Raw genomic sequence first — 21,243 nt, forward strand, 5'->3', positions numbered from 1 at the left:
ATACGCATAAGCATTTAACCTTATAAGGTACTCCATAACCCAATAGTCGACCCCTGATCAAGGTCAAAGTCCTCAGTCAAGGTCAACAGTCCATGTTGACCTCAACTCGCCGAGTACACCTAGCTACTCGCCGAGTCCCTTGAAGCACAATCCAAATCGCCGAGTCATCGAGGGGACTCGTCGAGTTCCTTTGAATCCCGATCAAACCTTAAGGCCACCCGTCGAGTTCCCTCCTTGCGACTCGACGGATATACACACAAACATAGTCTTGGTTAAAAATCATCCGACTCGCCAAGTTGTTCTTGAACTCATCGGGTCCCTTGACAATCTTCATCGGACTCGCCAAGTTGTTCTTCAACTCGTCGGGTCCCTTGACAATCTTCATGGGACTCGCCGAGTTGTTCTTCAACTCGTCGAGTTCAATGGCCATCTTCATGCGACTCGCCGAGCAACCCTGCGACTCGCCAAGTCCATTCGGTCATCTTTCCATACAGATCCATTTTGAGCCATGCAGCGGCTCCAAATCGCAGATCCAAGCTTCTAGAGCATGCTTATCACGTAAAGTTGCAAACTTTACGTGCATGCATGGCTTAAAAGGCTCAAAATGGCAAATCTAAGCTATTGATGGGTCTTCATGCACAAAGGGGACCTCAATCACGACTAAAGCTGCAACTTTATGCTTCTAGAACCCCAAAAGAGTCCAGATCTGAAGTTACAACTTCAGATCTAGCCCATAGCTCATCATACCAACTTGATATTTCATGAAAACCCTAAAACTCACCCAATATAGGAGATCTATAAGGAGAATGACGGTTTCGGTACCTTTTGAAGTTGATATCTGAGATGAGTGTTGATTTCCACACTCCAATTGCTTCAATCTCCTTCTCCTCCAAGTCTTCTCCCTCCATGAACTCTCTTTCAAGATTCAAACACACACAAAAGGCACACACACACGAATAAGGCTCTCAAGGGTTCTTTGGAACTGTAAGGAGGTCCAAGGGAGGCTAAGGTCCCTTTTAATAGGGGTGCAAACCCCGGGAATTAGGTTTTCACTTGCCAGCTCCTACTCGCCGAGTCCCATTATGGACTCGCCGAGTAGGTCACTTAACCCGTGATCCTTCTCACTGCTACTCGACGAGTAGGTAAACCAACTCGTCGAGTAGGGCCAAATCCAAAAATTCATATTAACCATACTTGAGAATCCGGGCGTTACATTATCCATGCAAGTTTTTTTTGAAATACAAATTGTCTATCTTATCAGTTTGTTATTTAGTGTATGTTTTACATTTTAATAGTAGTATTAAGTGTTTCTTAAAAGTATTCTTTAACTTATTACTAATAATAAATGGTTTAAAACTAAATAACAATAATTTTAAATGATAATAACATCAATTTATAAATTACATAACGTTAACAAAAAATAAATTATATTTTAAATGAACATCATTATTGAAACTAGAAAATAACCACATAAGTAAAAATTTAAATTAATCAATCATAACTATTGTTAAAAATAATATTAAATAGATAATTATATTTAATTTTATTAATGAGGAAGGTGGGTTGATGCCAATGAATAATATTTTTCAAAATATTTTGTTAAAGTTAATGTTAATAACATAACCATTTTAAACATATATTTTTAACCTACGCTGCGCAACGTGCGAGAATTCGTCTACTTGCAATATAACACGTTGTACTTTACTAATTTTCTTTTGAGGGTTTTGAATATGTGATCGGACCTAATGTAACGACCCAAAAATCAAGGGTAAAAATTTCGTTTTTAATATAGCTAAAACATTGATACCATTTATTTCAAACATTTCAAATCATCATTAAGTAAAACATTTATCAGAGTTCATCCCAAAACCATTCATTGCGGAAAATCATAGGTGTGTGTATTGCAATCAATCCAAGCTCTTCTCTTCCAAATCGATAATACCTGAAACTAAAACTGTAAACCGTAAGCACAAAGCTTAGTGAGTCCCTTAGAGCATACCCCACATACAATCCACATAACACATATCGTATTAGCTATAAAAGTTATCTCTAACACATAAGCCCTATATAGAATCATATAAGGAAGCCATGGAAACCCTCCAAGGTCTTACACCTACTGCCATGGGAACCTCCACGTGGTCTTATCTGCCTTGGGAACCCCCACAAGGTCTTCCTGCCAAACATTACATAATGCAAACTATACATATAAACATATGTTATAAACATACAAACATATAAGGATGCCCTGGAAACCCTCCAAGGTCTTAAACAAGGTGCTACGGGAACTCCCATGTGGTCTTAGCCCATTGCCATGGGAACCCCCACATGGTCTTAGCCTAGAAAGCCATGGGAACCCCCACATGGTCTTATTTCCAACTGCCTCGGAAACCCCCCCGGGGTCTTCCATGCAAGTATCACAAAGACAACTAGCATACCAAATACTACATAATCAACTAGCATACTACATATATATAACTGTTTTCCATGGGAACCCCCACATGGTCTTCACATAATACATAGTGTATCAATAGCACATTCACAACAATCATCACAACTAGATAAATGGGCCGGCCTTGGTGCCTTAGACCCATTGGTATGGTGAGAAGACTCACCTCTCGAACACTGAACCGATAGGCTGAAGTCAGACATATCCCACACGCTGCTCCTTATCAACTGCCCATAGTCATCAGGTGATTAGCTTGACACAATCCCATAAATACCCTTAGGTCAACCCTGGCCAAAGTCTATGTCTGTAGTCAAGGTCACCAGTCCATATTGACCTTGACTCACCGAGTACAATTAGCCACTCGTCAGATTCCCTGCTTAACTCATCGACTCGCCGAGTCATCAGAGAGACTCGTCGAGTTCCTTGATGTTTACGACCGTAAACTCCCAACCGCACACTCCTGACCGTGAACCCTTGGCCGTGAACCCTATCGACTCGCCGAGTCACAAGAACGAATCGACGAGTTCCCACGTATTCGATCCTTTCTAGTGGGATTTAAGGTCCCAAACTTCAGATCCATAATCTTGTAGTGATGATACCATGTAAAGTTGCTAACTTTACATTCATACTAAGTCTCATAATGCCAAAAACACATCAACAAGCTTCTTACAAGTCCCAAATGTGTGAGTAAGAGTTAGGGTGCACCAAGGAGACAACTTTATGACATATGGGCCCTAAGAAGTTCTAGATCTGGAACCATATCCTTGTGATAGGTCCAGATCCAAACTTGGTTCCATTTCCTCAAGAATGGCCATAATCTCCACAAAGAAATCAAAGCTTAAAGTAGCAGATTAATACCTCAGACAAATCCTTAACATGAAATAGGTACTCGATCTAGAGCTCCTCCCATGATACTTCCTCTTCAAGCTTGAAATCCACCCCAAAATCCCAAAGACAAGCTCCCAAATGCTCTCTCTTCTCTCACAAGAGGTTTGCGGCCGCGAACAGCTTCTAGGGTGTAAAATATAGGCTACTAGGGTTTATAATGATATTTATATAGGGGCAATCCCAAAATTTAGGGTTTTCTTTAAACAGCTCGGACTCGTCGAGTCGACCTTCGACTCGCCGAGTCGGTCCCGTTCCGCTTTTCCTGATCTCACGACCCTACTCGACGAGTTGACCTCCCAACTCGCCGAGTCCATGCATAAATCCTTTCCAATTCAAACCAGGTGTTACACCTAAACCTTACAAATTCCAACTTCTAGGCATTATGTTTTTGTATCGGCGTTGACCAAACTAAGGATTATTCGCATCGACGTGTGTTTAATCTTTTGAGAATATATTCAAAACAGCTCGAAATGCATCAGTTTTAAAATATTGACAACTTACTTATATATAACAACTTACTTAGAGGTTTGGAAATTCAAATAGGAGTTTGATTTCTTTTTTCTTTTTCTTATATATATATATATATATATATATATATATATATATATATATATATATATATATATATATATATATATAAAGATAAAATATGATGAAAATAAAGAAGATTAGTTGAGATATGTGAGTTTTTGAACGCAATAATGAATGGGAAGAAGGGGATAATTTAGGAGGTGGTGGGGTATAGTCATAGTCATGGGTATATATATATATATATATATATATATATATATATATATATATATATATATATATATATATATAGAGAGAGAGAGAGAGAGAGAAAAGAGTTCTATGGAAAACGAATAAGTAGGACAACATATGTTGGAACCAATAATCAAATGACACGTGTCCATTTCTTTATTCACAAGTAATATATTGTGGAAGTTATTTGTGTAGTTACCCAAAAGTGGTGTGTTGTCATGTTTCCATTGGTTCAAATACGTGTTGCCCTAATCATTCATTTTCCATATAACCCTTCCATATATATATATATATATATATATATATATATATATGTGTGTGTGTGTGTGTGTGTGTGTGTGTGTGTGTGTGTGTTGGCGTAATTATTTTTACGATTTACGGACGATTTAGTTGATTTTTCTTATTTTTTAATAGGAAACTTATATTGTATCTTAAATGCTTAGCCCGATTTTACACGCGTTACATCTAACCCAAGCCAACCCATGTAACATCGTAAATTTCCAAACAAAATTTTCATTTTAAAATCATATAATTCTCATAACGCATTTCATAAATTCTCATTTATTTAGTTTACAAAACGCATCTCCATAATTGTTTGATTAATAATCCATGATCCTCAAAATATAACTCTTTCTCTGGTGTGTACAATCGAGTCGGTGCCTTCCCGCGGTCCTGAGAAAAACCTGAAACACATAATACATAACACAGTAAGCATGAAGCTTAGTGAGTTCCCCAAAATACCACATACACAGCTCATTAGCCACTCGAGGCTATATCAATGTAAGACCCTCCGATCAATGTGTCTCATTGGGACCCTCCAGTCCCACGGTTCGTTGGACCCTCTGGTCCGGTCTGTAAAGCTCCGCATAGCATAAATCACAAAGACATAATGCACTGCATACAACATAAGGCAGGATAACATAATACTCAATATAAGAACATAAGAACCTCCGGTCACACATAAGTATCACTCTAGGTAAAGTATAGTGAGAAGACACATAAGTACCCCTCCTCACCCGCTTATTCTTTTCCCATTCCAGCTACTCCAACACACCAACCAGTTTTTCATCTTCTCCGGCAAGAAACAAGTGCCAAATATTAAACAAACCAGATTAAATCAAAATAATGTCAATCTAAATAGAACAGGAAAATGACACAAATGCCCTACGGACTTTCTAGGGTTTACCCGTTGAGTCCCTCAAGTTTTTTTCGGTTTTTATGGGTCCTTAAACGAGGATATTTTTAGTCACTGTCAACCAGTAATAGTCGGTTCGGTGACCTTTTAAGCTAAAAAAACTCACATTGTGCCCCTATAAAGCCAAAAAAATAAGTTTGGGGATCAATTCGTACAAAAAAAAATTGTCCTTCTTTTCTTCTAAAGCCGATTCACACTCAATTCGAAGAAAAAAAGAGATTAAATCTTGCTTTCTCTGTGAACCTCATCAAACCCACACATCCTTTTCAACATGCATCCATCAAACTTTCAACTCAGAGGGAGAATGAGAGGTAGGCTGTGCGATTTTGAACATAGAAGAAGGAAGGAGGGGGTTAATTCCTTAAAGAGCTGAAATCGAATCAAAGAAAATAATGGAAGGGGGTTGTGATCGAGAATCGATTAGAAGGGGAAGAGGTTTGTGACCTTTACTGAGTGTGTGTCACAATCGGGGTGAAGACGGAAAGAAGAGTAGCAATCGATTCCTTGGGAGGGTACAAATTGAGTGTGAATCAGGTTTAGAAGAAAAGAAGGAGAGTTTTTTTGGTACAAATTGATCCCCGGACTTAATTTTTTGGCTTTATAGGGGCACGATGTGAGTTTTTTTTGGTCTAAAAGGTCACTGAACCGACTATTATAAGTTGACAGGGACTAAAAGAGCAGGTCATATCCTAGTTCAGGGACCCATAAAGCCCGCAAAAAACTTTAGGGACTCAATAAACCCTAGAAAGTTCGTAGAACATTTGTGTCATTTTCCCAAATAGAATCATACCGGAAAACTTTTTTGTTCGTTACAAGGAAATAAGAAATGCAAGAAAATCAAATCTAACAAACTTGAGTCGAACCAAATACAAAATAAATACCATTAGTTCACGAACATGGAAACCAAAAAAAAGTTCTTTCAGACATGAATCAAAGCAAATCTAAATCAAATTTAGCTCCCGGATCTCTGGAAATCCAAAATAATTAAAGAACCACTTTATCGTCTACAACAACATTGCAAAAGATCTCTAAAAAGCTTCAAAATCGAATCCAAATCAGTTGCCAAAAGACCTTCAAACTTTTCACTTCGAAACCGATTTCTTCCTTCAAAAATGAATCCTTCAGATGCCAAAAACCCATCATATTTGCATTTTGATTTCTTGTTCCACCGTAACCATATATAGAACTTTTCACCTTCAAAATCCCACAATGAAACTCTTATTAAGAATAAATATGAACTTGAAATATTTAAGCTACATAGAAACCCAAGACGAAGAAGGATTCAAGACAATGGATTTGTAAATAATCAAATACCCCAAATCAACCTTCTTCAAAACTCTATTCGTTAGGTTCTTAGACGTTGGAAATATCCAAGTCATCGTGGTTTGACAGAAGAGAGTGATGGAGGTCTCACTAGGTTTCCATGGAAGATTACATCTTCTGTATATCGAGCTTTACATGTGAGAGACATGAATTTCTATTTTTTTTAGGTGTTAGAAGATTGGTGGAGACAAAGAGACGAAGGAGATGAAGGGTTGCCGACGATGGTGGATTTTTCCGGCAAGCATAGGTATAGAAGAGATGCGGCTGTTCTTTTAGAGATCCATGAAGAAAAGGTAAAATGAATGAAGAAATGATACAAAGGTTTGATACAATACATCTTGTGGAGGGGTGAGATGGTGGGACCATCTATATATTAAACAATGTCATTAACTAATACATAATTTAAAAAATATTAAATTAATCAGAAAGAAAATATACAAGGGCAATAAAGTCTTTTTAAAGTTTGGTAAGGACCAAATTTTTTTTTTTTTTTTTTGGACCAAGCTTCAGACTACGCCAAACCGACCATTCATGTAATTTACCCCAAAATCAAAACCTTGTCCTCGTAAGTACTGCATAGTTTTGAATCAAATCAATGAGCGTGTTCGGAGGAGACAGTTGGGGGAGAGAAGCACAGTACCGGAAGAGGAGAGTCGACGATCTTCTGCTGGATACAGCCGCCGATCATTCTTCCTACAGAAAGCTTCCTACCGGAAAATATGCCTGCCTCATCTGCCCTCATAATCCCGTCCTCGATACTGCTCTCATGCTCTCAGTATGTTTCCTATTCCCCTCTTAACCCTTACTCTAACCCTAAATAATCATTTTCAACTTAGTATTAGCATATCCCTTTATGTTCGATTTTGATGAGTTCATTGTAATTCTCGTTAATGTCGATTTGGGCGTAATCCATCCTCGATTTAGGGATTCATCCATCAAGCTTTTCGTTTGTAATTGTGAACTTCCGATTTAGTATAATTAATCGAAAACTGATATTTGGAAATCAATTTGCAGATGCACGTGAAAGCAAGACGACATGTTGATGCAGAAATGAGGCTCAAACAAAGAGAAGAAGAAAGACAAAAGGAGTTGAATAAGCGAATGGCCTTTTCACTTGATTCTACTTCCATGAGCAAGACAAACTTAGCTAGCAAACCTTTGATTGAAAAAACACGAAAGGCTGCTTTTGAGGTACTTCACCATGGTTATATTGAACAAAGTAGCGCAAATTACAGCCAATCTAGATGCTCGATTTCTGAGAATGCACCATATGATTCAACCACTTCAAGATTTGGTGAAACTGAGGCATCTGGTAAGGATATTGTGAAGATGCCATTAGATTATCGAGAAAGAAGGGAGAGAGAACTCAAGTTTACATCTGCTGGTTGGAAACGTGATTGCCATGGAGGGTGGTTCAGAGATGAAAATGTAATTCCTTTTTTTTTGTTCCCATTAATATATTTGTGATTTTAATTCATTTTCCAAAGTATTTTGTGATATTGATACAACTTTCATGTAGGTTGAGTTTGATTCTGATGAAGAAGATCCAAACGTGTCTCTTGCAAATGGAGATTGATGATGATTGATCAATGCCTTGGTTGCCAAAATTTGGAAGCAACTTCTGGCAGACGAATCAATGGTGCAGATCTGATACAATACTTTCTTTTCTTTAGGAATCTAGTTATTTTCTTAAAACGAGTGTAGAAGAATACAACTATATTCACAAATGAATATACACAAACTCTACTGTATATACAAACTTTTTGGGTTATCCATAAGCAAATTGTTCATGTATTGCATCATCCAAAGATGTTTCATGATATGTAGAGGAATGCTTTATCCTTCCCTTTTACCTCGAAACAATTTCCTATCTGGTATCATTTTTATTTTTTATTTTTACTTCTTCAGTCTGTTGAATTAAGAAATAGATTGTTAGATAATTGTTTATATTGTAAACCATCATGTAGATATATAGCAAAATACAACCATATTCATATATGGATATATACACCTAAAAACTAAGGCTTCTACATATAATGTCTACATACCAACATATTCATAAATAAATATAAACACGCATTTATGATTATACACTTTCATCGTGTACATGTATCTCCTATTTCATCTCCTGTTGCTTTCATAGCCTTTTTTGAGGACTTCCGGTTACATGTAACCGAATAGGGAAGTTGCAACTTTCCCTTTTGTGCGCTAAGTACCACCTGTTGCAAAATACGGACATCTTGCATTTGTTCCTTGTGGGTGTTGTTGTTCTTAGTTTGATGACAACTCAAGCCTTATAATTCATCGATACTTAATTTTAGTAAGTTTGATATGCTTTATTTTTAGCAACTTTTAACAAATGTATTTTATGCAACCAAATTTTCAACAAACATACATATGCACAAAAACCGGTCTTCTAAGCCCATCGACAAATGTGGATTCTAGGGACTTTCTTCGCGTATCATCCTCAACCGGTATCATCCTCAATCGAGGAAATGACATTAAGGTGGTGTTTGTTTTTTATCTGCGGATCTTTTTGATATCTTTTGTCTGCGCCGTGCAGACCATATCCAGACATTAGTTATTAGCTTTTGCAGATTGTTTGTTTTTTAGATAACCTCATACCTAAAAAGGTCTATCCATCCTCTTGTTGATGCAATTGTAAACTAAACATCTTCATACATTTAGACTAAAAAACATCATTTTTTTCGAATGCCTCTTTTTTTTTTGTTCTTCGAATACCTTTTTTTTTTTTTAATTTCTGCAAACATTAATATTTTTTTGAATTTTTTTTAATATTTTCCCATTTTAACTACAACGAAATACAATAAATATCAAATATATTCATTAATTCACAACATTTTAATTTTATTTTTTTATTATAATACATTGTTTAAAAATGACATAATTATTATATTGTCGTTATAATACAAAATAATTTAGGCACATATTAATCATAATATAATGTCAGGTAAAATTAATAAAATAAAAAATGGTAATGAAAAATGAAAATGTTATACAATAATACATAAAATTTGATCTAAATTTGTTAACTATTATATAATATATTAATACATATGCGAGCTATGAACAGTGTCAGTTTTGCCCTTAGTTGTTTCTAGTTTTGCGTCCTACGGCTGGGGTAGAGCCGATTTGTGTCCGTTGCTTGACTTGAAGCCGATTTCGTTACATGTAGGCTATTTGTTTCACTATTTTACGTCCAAGTGTGTTTGCTGTTTGGGGTTAATTCGAATTTCATCATGCCTAATCCAGATCATTATCATCTTCGTTGCCTCCATGATTGCTTCCCTCTTCCCTGGAAATCCATTTCATGTTCCCTATGGAAACAGGGAACATACTACACCGTTAGATATTTTTCCTTCCATTCATTGGGGTGTAACATTCATTAGGGTGTACGAAGGAGCTGGTGATCGAACGACGACCATCTTTAAAGATTGTATTCCTTTTCCGCCTGCTTCCATCAACGATTGGTCGGATACGTGTAACACCCTAATTTCCATTTAATTTAAATAGTTATAATTATGGGTCATAAAATTAAAGTGTGGGGTTACAAATTTGGATATTTGAATTTTTAATAGTTAATTTTATAGTTCAAGACTAAGTATAGGGGAGTATGAAATGAAATTATAATTACTTGAAGGTCAAATCGATGATAGTTGGAACTATGATGAACTGAAATGAGAATTGAGGACTTAAAGTCAAAATATTGCAAAAGGTACAATTGGGGTCTTAGGTAGAATTTTGTTAGCCACTTAAGAACCCTTAAACACAACTTAACCCTAATAACCATTTTGCTTTGGAATTTTGAAGACCTTTCAGTAGGCCTGACAATCGTGTCGTGTTCGGGTTGGCGTGTCGCGTGTTGGCGGGTTGGCGGGTCAAAATATGCCAACCCAAACACGACCCATTTAAATATATAGGTCACGTGTTGGCGGGTCACGGGTTGGCGGGTCACGGGTTGGCGGGTTTGGAACATAAACCCATATATGACCCACCAACCCATTTATTTATACGGGTTCATAAGTTGGCAGGTTCGTGGGTCAGATTTGGGTTCATGGGTCCGAATTTTAGATATTTAAGTCTTAAACATCCAAAATGAAAACTAAAAACATTCATAGAAACATGTTACAAACTTAGCCTTATAGGTTACGACTTATGACATTAGACCATCCACCACGAGTTATAATGTCGAAACAGTCAAATGGTCTATGAATAAATGGTATATATTATATAATACTTATTAAATATTAATACTTGATACATAAATACATTTAAAAATAAAATAATTTTTTTATTAACAATATAAACGGGTTGGCGGGTTGGTGGGTTGAAAAACTCAACCCAAACCCGTTTATTTCGTGTCGTGTCGTGGGTCGTGTCGCGTGTCGTGTCGAGAATTGCCAGCCCTACCTTTCAGCAATGCTTGGACGATCCCTGATGATTCAACCGGTGTATCGTCAAGAAATTTGGAGAGCAGCTTCCCAAAACATATATTGAAGTTTTGACTGTTGGAATTTCAATTTCAAGGTCTGGAGCTCGAGTTACAGATCATCGATCATGGTTAAGAAAATATTTTTAATTAAGAATATTTTGAATTTAAATAATTTTCAAGGTATAAGTATTTTCAAAATAAAGAATGTGAGCAATCATTTTTTTATGCAAGATTAATGTATGTTTTGCTTTAATATTTATTACATGCTAAAAATATATTTAAATGTGGGCACATGGTTATTAAGGTCTCGATATAGAGCCTATGATCCTACAAATAGATATACGATTATGAATTATGATTATATTAGAACCGAGTCAACAACAAGGTCTGTAATGAGTCTTAAGATACCTATAAGTGTTTGTCATATACAATCAATTTTTTAGCGTGTGAGGTGTTACCGAATGGTATCAAAGAAATACTCTCTCGAGATACAATGAGTTGGCAACCAATGAAACTCTTCCACTAATGATTTCGGGTATAGTATATAGACTTGGTGATTACATAAGTTGTTTGAGTGAGGGAATTGTAAGAACTTGTTTCATATCGATAGAAAATAAGAAGTTTAAAGCCTTGTAGGTATTAGGTTGTTAATTAATAACTTTCATCATCATCATCATCATATATATATATATATATATATATATATATATATATATATATATATATATATATATATATATATATATATATATATTTTGAACGATAACACATAATGATAAAATTATCATGGTTTTAAGTTGATCCCAAATAGAATGTTTGATATAACTCATTCCATGTTGATAAAAAAAGAACAGGAACTTTGAACATTACATAAGATATAATTTGTGGATTAAAAATAATTTCATCTTGGTTTTAAATTTGTCGGGAATATTATGTTGGTTTATTACTTTTAAGTTTGAAATCTTTTACTTCAACCAAAAGCTTGAAGTGTCGAGTGTTATTGTTACACCGACTCATTTGTGAGCGAGTAACCCAAGAAAGGAGTACGCTTTAACTCCATGCTTTTCAAAAGTTAAATTGTCTTTATTTACCCAAAAGTGGTATGTAGCATGAATCATTAAGAATGACAAAATGCCAATTCAATTAGCAATTAGTCATAATTAACTACATTTTTCATCACTTTACAGAACTTAACCACTTTGATTGTGGTAATTAGGTAATACAATGTGGAAACTAGAAAATGTGATAAGTGACTCATTGATTCATATTCAAATCCTCTTTGTAGTCATGAAGGTCCGTCTTCATTGACTCCTTGACAACGAGACATAGTATTATGTTGATAGTGGATGATTAGTACTTTTGTCAAGAAAGTTCATTTTCCCAAAAAAAAAAAAAATAACTTTTGAGCTTGGTTTTTTTAAAAAAAAAGATTATTAATGTAAGAATATAATTTTAATATTTATATTTAATGCATCAATTGTTTGTAAAAATAAAACAAAATTAAACAGTTCGATCCTATCAAACTTAGAACATTCACAATGGTGAGTTCAATGGAAGAGTTGAATGAGGTGTCAAGTCTATGTGTCATTCAATGGATGAAACCATTGTGAGATGTCACCTTAGCATTCAATGGATTTGAAGTTCAATGACCATTGAACTCTTCAATGGGAAAAAGGAAAGTCTATAATTCTTAAATATTTACTATAAATTATATTTTGTAACATTTTATTGAACTTTATAAAATTCAATGCATTTTTGGAAAAAATTATAGATTCGTATGGATCCTAAAAAGAAGATGATGTAGCAAAAGAATGAACTCTATGAAGTTAGTAAATCAAAATTTACGCATACTAACTTTTTTCTGTGGATACGTGTGCTTTACCGTGTATGAGGATGAAAAAAAAGGAAACAGCAAACATGCATATAATGATGACAAAAATGCATGCTAGTCTCCTCTACAATGGACATAAAATTCACTTTTCATAGGTATATTTCCTCTTTCATGCAACTTACGATTTTTAATGCAAGAAATATTGGTGCCGCATATAATTTTACTTTTATATTTACAAAAGAAAAGCATTGATTTAATGTATAATTTATAAATCATTATATTATAAATCATATATTTACCATATTATGATTATTATATAATCGAGATAAACCTCAAGTTATAGAAGCTAATAAGAGACCTAATGTATTATAACTTTTAAAACTCAGTAAATCAATTGTTGTAAGTTTTTAAAAGGGTTAATAAAATAAATTAAAGACCATTATGCATTAGGCTTTCTCAGGATTAAAGCTTAAGTTTATTTATTTATTATTTTTTTTTACCGAATTTATAAAATTCTAGAATTGAATTGCAAGGGTACGTGCAGGATTTAAAAAAAAAACCTTTACTGAAGGCATTTCGGTGGAATTTATTGGATTTAAATTATCTTTATTATATTTTTTTACCAAAGTAGGAATTGGTCAAAATTCAATTCCAATTCCAACCAAATCCTCTAAACACCATCATACATATAGTCAAGGAGATAGGGATCTCCCTTGATCAATGATGAAGATAATGAAGTTATTTCATGGTGAACAACATAACAAACCGAGTATTAGAGAAGGATGACAGATTGCGAATATGAAGAATATTATTGGATCGAAATATGAAAACTAAGACGCAGTTTATTGTATCTAATAACCAAAGATTCCAACTTGGTAGATCATTTTAACTTGGTAATTGGTATATATAGTAAATCATCTAAATATGTAATCATTAGTAAAATCTTTTAACAAACTTTACATTATATCAAAGAAAAAGAATCAATAAAATCAGAAAATACTACACTCGATCCGGATTCATACCATGAACAATGAATCACACGAACATCATCTTCCTCGAGAGACTTCACGAAGATTGTGACTGAACCCTAAGCAACCTAGCAACCCAGATTTGTACGGCAAGAATGTCTTGTTCTTCATCTCCTCCGCCATTGCCCTGTTGGCCGTGTAATGTATTTCATGGGCTGAAACCTTCCTCTTCATGCTCCTCCTCGACGACCCACCTACAGAACCACCGCCATCGCTGCTTCTAAAGCTTGAGTTCCTTGTATCCTGTTCTCCCTTCGTTATCATCGCGTATTTCTTTAATGGGTCGTCGCTTGTTGCTGCACTTCCCTCCGATGTGCTCCGGAAAAGTAATAGGTTCTTGAGGTTCCATTTATTGTACCACATGAAACCAAACGGAGATGATTGATTTGTACTTGAGACCTTCTGATGATCTAATAATATGTCGGAAACCCTCATCGGAGATAAGGACTGTGATGTTTTGTTTCTGGTGGTGGTAATCGTTCTTTCTCTTCCTCGTGGACTTTGATTCAATGCATTTGAGAAAGGTTCAGAATATTTCTTTTTGTAATTCACAGGATATAACTTCGGTGATCTGGGAAGAGTAAGATCTTTTGATGGTTGTAGTAGTGGTTGTGGATCTAACGGCTTGATCTTTCCGCCGTAAAATAGCTCATCGGCGGCGGAGATCAATGGCCTTTCCAACTGTCCACTGAAATCAAAAGCAAAATCTGTATCATAACCTTCTTCGTAATAATCCGAGTTTTTCTGTTCATGATTTTCGTCACAACTTTCGAAAGGTTCTGTGGATTGGAAATCATCAGCAGCTTCTGGGTCCATCGGAGAAACGCCGACTGGGCTAGTCGGTGCACTGTAAAAGAAACTGGAAAGTAAAATTTTGGGGCTTGAAGGTGCGGTGGCGTACGGGGAGGTGGAGGTGCTGTCAAAGTTGAAGTCGATGGGTGCCGACGACGGGATTAACAGCTGCGGATCCATGGTGGTTGCTGAAAGTGCGGTGGCGTCTTTTCGAGGACGATGAGTGAGTTTATATGTATGAAAAATGAACGGCGATCAGTCATCAGCCGCCTTCGTTTGCTTTCAACTAATTAGTTTATTTTTATATTTAAAATTAATTAATAAATAATACGCCCGCCAAAAAATAATAATGGACAATTGGTGTTTGTTCACCCTCTTTTGTTAATGTAAGCGACTTATGTTCGAATTTTATAAAGTAATATGTCACGTTTAACATTTAGAAAAATATAAATATATTTTCGTAAATTATTTTATTTATTAAAGAATAAAGAGATCAATGTCAATTATATGATGTAGCACAAACATAATTTAAACGAAAAAAAAATTTGTACAAGTATAATTATAAAAGATCAGTATATTTTATAAATCAAAGCATATGAAAGATGTTATCCATTTTGTGAATATATTTTAATTGCTGGAAAAGCACGAGTTTGTTCTTTGGCAAAGGACATTTTCTAATCACATGCGGACAAAAAAACCTTTTGACTTTATTGGTATTGCTTTTTTGACTTTATTTTTTTCTTCCGAGATTAATTATGTTTTTTTAAATACTTTTAGTTACTAACCATTAGATATCATGGTATATATTACCTTTTTGAACGTTTTAGATTATTTGACTCCGTGAAAAAAAATGAACAAATGACATACCATCTTATGTCATGTTTCTAAAAAGAAGGTGCAAAAGATAAACGGATAATGATTTGAGAGTGCACCGTATTTTAGTTTTTGGTTACATTTTGTTATTAAATTAATTTTCATGTTATATTAGCCATTGAACTTGTTGAAACGTGTACATTATACCAGTATGAACGATAACAGTGAGTTTTGCTAGTTTACGACGTTGCTTTTAGCCAAACATGAGTTTTCCAGTCATCTTCTCAGGTCAAACTCGATTTTCCGGCGATGTTTCCGGCCAAACTCGAAATAGCATCTATGAACGACCTAAGCTTAGGGGGCTATTCCAGAAGCTGTTGCAGCGAATGGATTGCTCCGGTGGCCTTCTTGGCTGTTCTTCTACAGATGTTCGTAGAAAACACGAAGGGGAGGGGCAAGGCAAATCAGTGATGATCAGGGAGAGTTTGTTGGTGTGGATTCGAACGAGAAGGGAGGAGAAGAACGGTCGGGGGCCTATTACCCTCTTGACTGCCGGAAGACACCACCTCCGATGGAGGGTTTCTTGATTGAAATTAAAGAAGAATGAGGGAGGTAAGGAGTAGAACAGAACAACGATTTTCACGGGGTGTTTTGTTGCTTCAATCAACAGGAAGGAGGTGGAGCAAGAGGCTGCTGCCTCTTGATGATTTTCGAGGAAACAACACCTCCAAAGGAGGTGTTGTTGGCCATTAACAAGGCAGAAAAATAAGAGAGAAAGGGAGAGTGTTTTGCTGCTTCAATTCGATTTCTATAGGGATTGATTGGCCGAAAACATTGCTGAAAAATTGAGTTTGACCGGAGAAGATAACCGAAAAACTCATGTTTGGCCGAAAACAACGTCGAAAACCGGTAAAACTCATTATTCTTGGTCATACTTGTATCATATACACGTTTCAACTAATTTAAAAGTTAATAATATACGAAAAATAATTTAGTAAGGGCATGTCCAATTGAAGGACAAAACATTGTTTTCAGCTTTTTATTTTTTTATATATTATTATGTATTTGTACTATGAAAAGGTGTCAAATAAGATACATCAGTATTTTAATCATAGAACAAAAGTCAAGAAAACTATCATATGATTATACCATATCATCTCTGTACTTTCGATTCTAGACATATAACATAAATATATGAGAATTCTTTTTTTTTTTTCTTGTTCCCATTTAATTTGTTGTCGGATTTTGAAAATTAGCTTTTTAGTACTAATAATTAAAATCCATATTTTTTTGAAGATAGATGTTTGTGACATGTCCGATTTAAGAGGTGTAAAATTGATTTATACATATAAAATATATGTTTTATTAACTTTTACGTTAGCTGTAAATTTTTTTTTTTAATTATTTATTTATTTTATTTTTTCAAAAGATAACTTCACTAACAATGATTTTCTGGTCAGTTTTTGTGCACCTAATAATCCCACATTACGAACATGAGGCCTTGGAGTTACTTTATACGAATCTACATGATTATAGAGACCAAGTAGTATCAAAATTTAAACGTTAATTATGTATTATGTGGATGAATACTTTGGAAAAATCACCATCTATCCTTTTATAATATTTACTTCGAATGGTTTCACATTTTAAATACATATTCTAAAATATTACATGTTACTTAAGCAACGTTCCCCTTTTGCTTCACGTCTAGTTCATTATAAGTTAATCCTTAATTACAATATGTTCACATTTAGCTATCTTTGAATAATAATAATAATAATAATAATAATAATAATAATAATAATAATAATAAATTATTGTCTGACGAAAAAATTTAATGGCTTTTTCATACTACAAACAATTTACCTAGTAGAATGATATATTATATTTTGTATGAGATATGACTTTTTCTCATTTGGAGAATAATAAGACTTCATGCAAACTTAAACATGTTTAGAGGTACAATGTACTTGAATTTATTTTATTTTATTTTCATTTATGACTTCATTCGTGGCCCCAAATTATTTGCATTTTCATTATAGTTAATTATACTTAATTCACAGCAAATCTCAACAACCCACTTAATGTGACCAGAAGGAAAATAAGATCGATAAAAAATATTACATATTAGAATTTTTATATTAAAATTTCTTGTATAATACATGAATAGAAACATAATACCTTTTTGTCGTATGTCATTTTTCTTATTTTTGGTAAATATTATGTAATATTTATATACTAGTTGTGAGACCCGTATATTATACGGGTTGATTAAAACAAAATGTTAAGTATGAACGATTAAAAAGTTTATTTGAATTTGAAATTTAAAACAAATGAAAATTATAAGAAAAAAATGCAAAAAATAAAATTATATATTTAGTTATCCGACCTGTGTACTAAACGAATTAATTATAACAAAATGTTAAGCATAAATGTTTAAACTGTAAATTTAATTTAATTTTAATATCTAAAATTTGAAATTAATAGTAATTATAGTAGGTTTAATTTATAGAAACTAAATTAATGATATATTTGGAAATGAAAATTGAAGTAATTGACAAGTGGAAAATAAATATATTTCAAAATTATAACAAAATGACACGTGGCTAGTTGCATGAGAGAATGACATTTGGCAAAATCATTCTCATTTATTAGGGTAGATTCCGGGCACCTAAAAGGATCATTGTTCTTCTTGACTTTGTATCTGGAGAAGATTTCTTTGGGGAGGGGGATCCTATCAAAACTCAGATCAGTCAGCATGTGTCAATTCAGTTCAGTTTGTTACACCATAGTTAGCTTAACCAATGTACAGTTAGTTTAACTATAGCTGTTAGATGTCAGTTAGAGTTAACAGTTAGACAGGTAGCCTTTATACTCTGTATATATGTGTAATTCATAATTCATCAATACAACACACATTGACATGAATATCTTCTCTACATTCTATTCTCAATCTAATTCTTAGAATGGTATCAGAGCTTACAAGTTATATGATTTGAAAGAAAAGAAGATTATTATGTCTAGAGATGTCATCTTCTATGAATCTCATTTTCCATACAAAAATGCAAAGGAAATCGTGTTGGGTGAAAACATTGTATTACCAAATATAGTACAAGAACAGGGACAAGCTTTTGAAGTTCAAACTCAAGATTTTATTCCTTCTCATGATTACAACTCAGATGATATTGATCTCATCAATGAAAATGAAAATTTTGAAGCACCATTAGAAGAAGAAACAAGCAGTGAAGAAATTGAAGAATTTTTTGAAAATTACAATAATACCACTGAAGTTCAAAATCTTAGAGCAGGAACAAGACTAAGAAAACAACCATCATTTGAATGATAATGGTGCTGAGATCAATCAAAGTGTGAAATTGTGGTTGACATAATGCTTTTGTAAAAATATCAGCAGCCTGCTCCTTTGTTGAAATGTGTTTTTTGGATGAAGAAGTGTATATGCAGCCACCACAAGGATATGAGAAAGAAAAGAAAGGAGAGGTTTGCAAGCTGAATAAGTCACTTTATGGTCTCAAACAGGCAAGTAGGCAATGACATATAGAGTTTTGTAACAAACTCTTGGATTTTGGATTCCAACAGTCTTCACATGATCATTGCTTATTCACAAAAGGTGAAAATCAATCATTCATTGCTTTAATGGTATATGTAGATGATGTTTTAATAACTGGACCTAATCAAGACAAGATTGATGAAGTTAAAGATTACTTACACAAGGCTTTTATAATAAAAGACCTTGGAAATGCTAGTTACTTCTTGGGTATTGAGCTATTAAAAACAGAGGAAGGATTATATGTTAATCAAAGAAAATATGTTCTTGATATATTATCTGAAGTTGGATTAATTGGAGCTAAACCAGCCTCAACACCATCAATCAAGAACATGCATTTAAGTATACAAGGAGGAGTGCTTATGAAGGAACCAGAGAAGTATAGAAAATTAGTTGGAAAATTGCTATATTTGAACTTTACAAGACCAGATATAAGCCATGCTGTTCAACAATTAAGTCAGTTCTTGCACTCACTAACAGATACACATTGGAAAGTTGCATTACAGGTGCTAAAGTACTTGAAAGGAACTCCTTCAAAAGGGTTGTTTTTCGATAAAAAGTCTTCAGACATAACAATTTTAGCCTATTGTGACTCTGACTAGGCTTCATGCAAAGATACTAGAAGGTCACTAACAGGATACTGTATATTTCTTGGTTCTTCTTTAATTTCATGGAAGACCAAGAAACAAAAAACAGTGTCTAGATCATCATGCGAAGCAGAATATAGGAGCCTAGCAGCAACAGTTTGTGAGCCCTTGTGGATCAGTTACATCCTCAGAGATTTGAAGATCAAGATGCATATTCCTGTGACATTATGGTGTGATAATAAGGCAGCGATTCATATTACAGAAAATCCCATCTTTCATGAAAGGACGAAGCATCTTGATATTGATTGTCATCTAGTTCGTGATCAATATAAGATAGGATTTGTTAGACCAAAACACATTTCAACAAAGGAGCAGGCTGCTGATATTTTTACAAAAGCATTATGTCAACCACAATTTCAGAATTTGTTATTCAAGTTAAACCTTAGAGATATTCACCAAGGTTTAACTTGAGGGGGGCATATTAAAACTCAGATCAGTCAGCACGTGTCAATTCAGCTCAGTTTGTTACACCATATTTAGCTTAACCAATGTACAATTAGTTTAACTATAGCTGTTAGATGTTAGTTAGAGTTAACAGTAAGACAGGTAGCCTTTATACTCTGTATATATGTGTAATTCATAATTCATCAATACAACACACATTAACATGAATATCTTCTCTACATTCTATTCTCAATCTAATTCTTAGAAGATCCAAAAAGAAGAAAATATTTTGGGTATCTTGGAATAAAGTTACTAATGTGAAATCAAAGGGTGGGTTGGGTATTGGTTGTTTAAACACTTTGAATCTCTCCATTCTCGCGATGTGGTTGTGGAAGTTAAAAATGGGGTGTAATGGGTTGTGGTTGAAGTGTATTAAGGCGTTGCATAATCTTTCTCTTGTGGATGGTAAGCCGTTGGCCAAAAGTTGATTCGGATGTTTGGCTTAATATTTGTAATATTAATTGTGATTTAGTAGATCTTGGTGTCACTTTTGAAAGTCTTTTTGTTAGGATGATGGGTGTAGGTGACAAAGCCTTGTTTTGGAAGGATATCTAATGTGGTTGGTGTCCCTTAAAGATAATCTTCCTGATGTATATGTGGTGGAGTCTAACAAAAATTGTTTTCATCTTTGAAAGGGTTTCTTTAAATAGTTTATGTTGGAATTATAATTTATTTGGGCTTAGATATATTTATGTTAATGGATTTATTGGGTTTTCAGTTTTAGGGACCAAAATCACTATGGTGATTTCATTCGTATTGGGTTTAGGCCGTGTTAAGGCTTTGTATTAGGTTCATATAAATAGTTTTCAGCCGTCTAGGAGTGTTAGTTGTTCAATCTTTGTGGTATTCGACAGTTAAGAGCATTCTTGTGTACCAGATGATTTCATTCAATAAAATCGTATGCATTGAGAGTTATTTGCATGTTCTTGAATCACTATCTGATTTATATTATGCATTATTTAGATAGTTTGATAGATATCTATTGAGCAAACTGTTTTGGGACTTACAATTGATATCAGAGCTTTGTTAAGGTATCAATCGATAAAAGGACTTTGG

The 21,243-nt window shown here is 34.3% G+C and overlaps 2 protein-coding genes across 2 annotated transcripts; one reads left to right on the forward strand and one right to left on the reverse strand.

The window, feature by feature from the left end:
• The first annotated feature begins 7,150 nt into the window (after nt 1-7,150).
• On the forward strand, nt 7,151-8,507 carry LOC145077118 (uncharacterized). Its single transcript, XM_079022894.1, has 3 exons — nt 7,151-7,389; nt 7,629-8,042; nt 8,134-8,507. The coding sequence occupies exons 1-3, from the start codon at nt 7,210-7,212 to the stop codon at nt 8,188-8,190; spliced, it is 651 nt and encodes a 216-aa protein (XP_078879020.1). The 5' UTR covers nt 7,151-7,209; the 3' UTR covers nt 8,191-8,507.
• A 5,296-nt stretch (nt 8,508-13,803) lies between these two features.
• On the reverse strand, nt 13,804-14,992 carry LOC145077127 (uncharacterized). The gene has a single exon (XM_079022901.1). It carries the CDS (start codon nt 14,896-14,898, stop codon nt 13,945-13,947), a length of 954 nt encoding a protein of 317 aa, XP_078879027.1. The 5' UTR covers nt 14,899-14,992; the 3' UTR covers nt 13,804-13,944.
• Between the last annotated feature and the right edge of the window lie 6,251 nt (nt 14,993-21,243).

This window comes from Lactuca serriola, chromosome 9, assembly GCF_051521515.1.
Source record: "Lactuca serriola cultivar US96UC23 chromosome 9, Lser_US96UC23_V15, whole genome shotgun sequence".
NCBI lineage: Eukaryota > Viridiplantae > Streptophyta > Magnoliopsida > Asterales > Asteraceae > Lactuca > Lactuca serriola.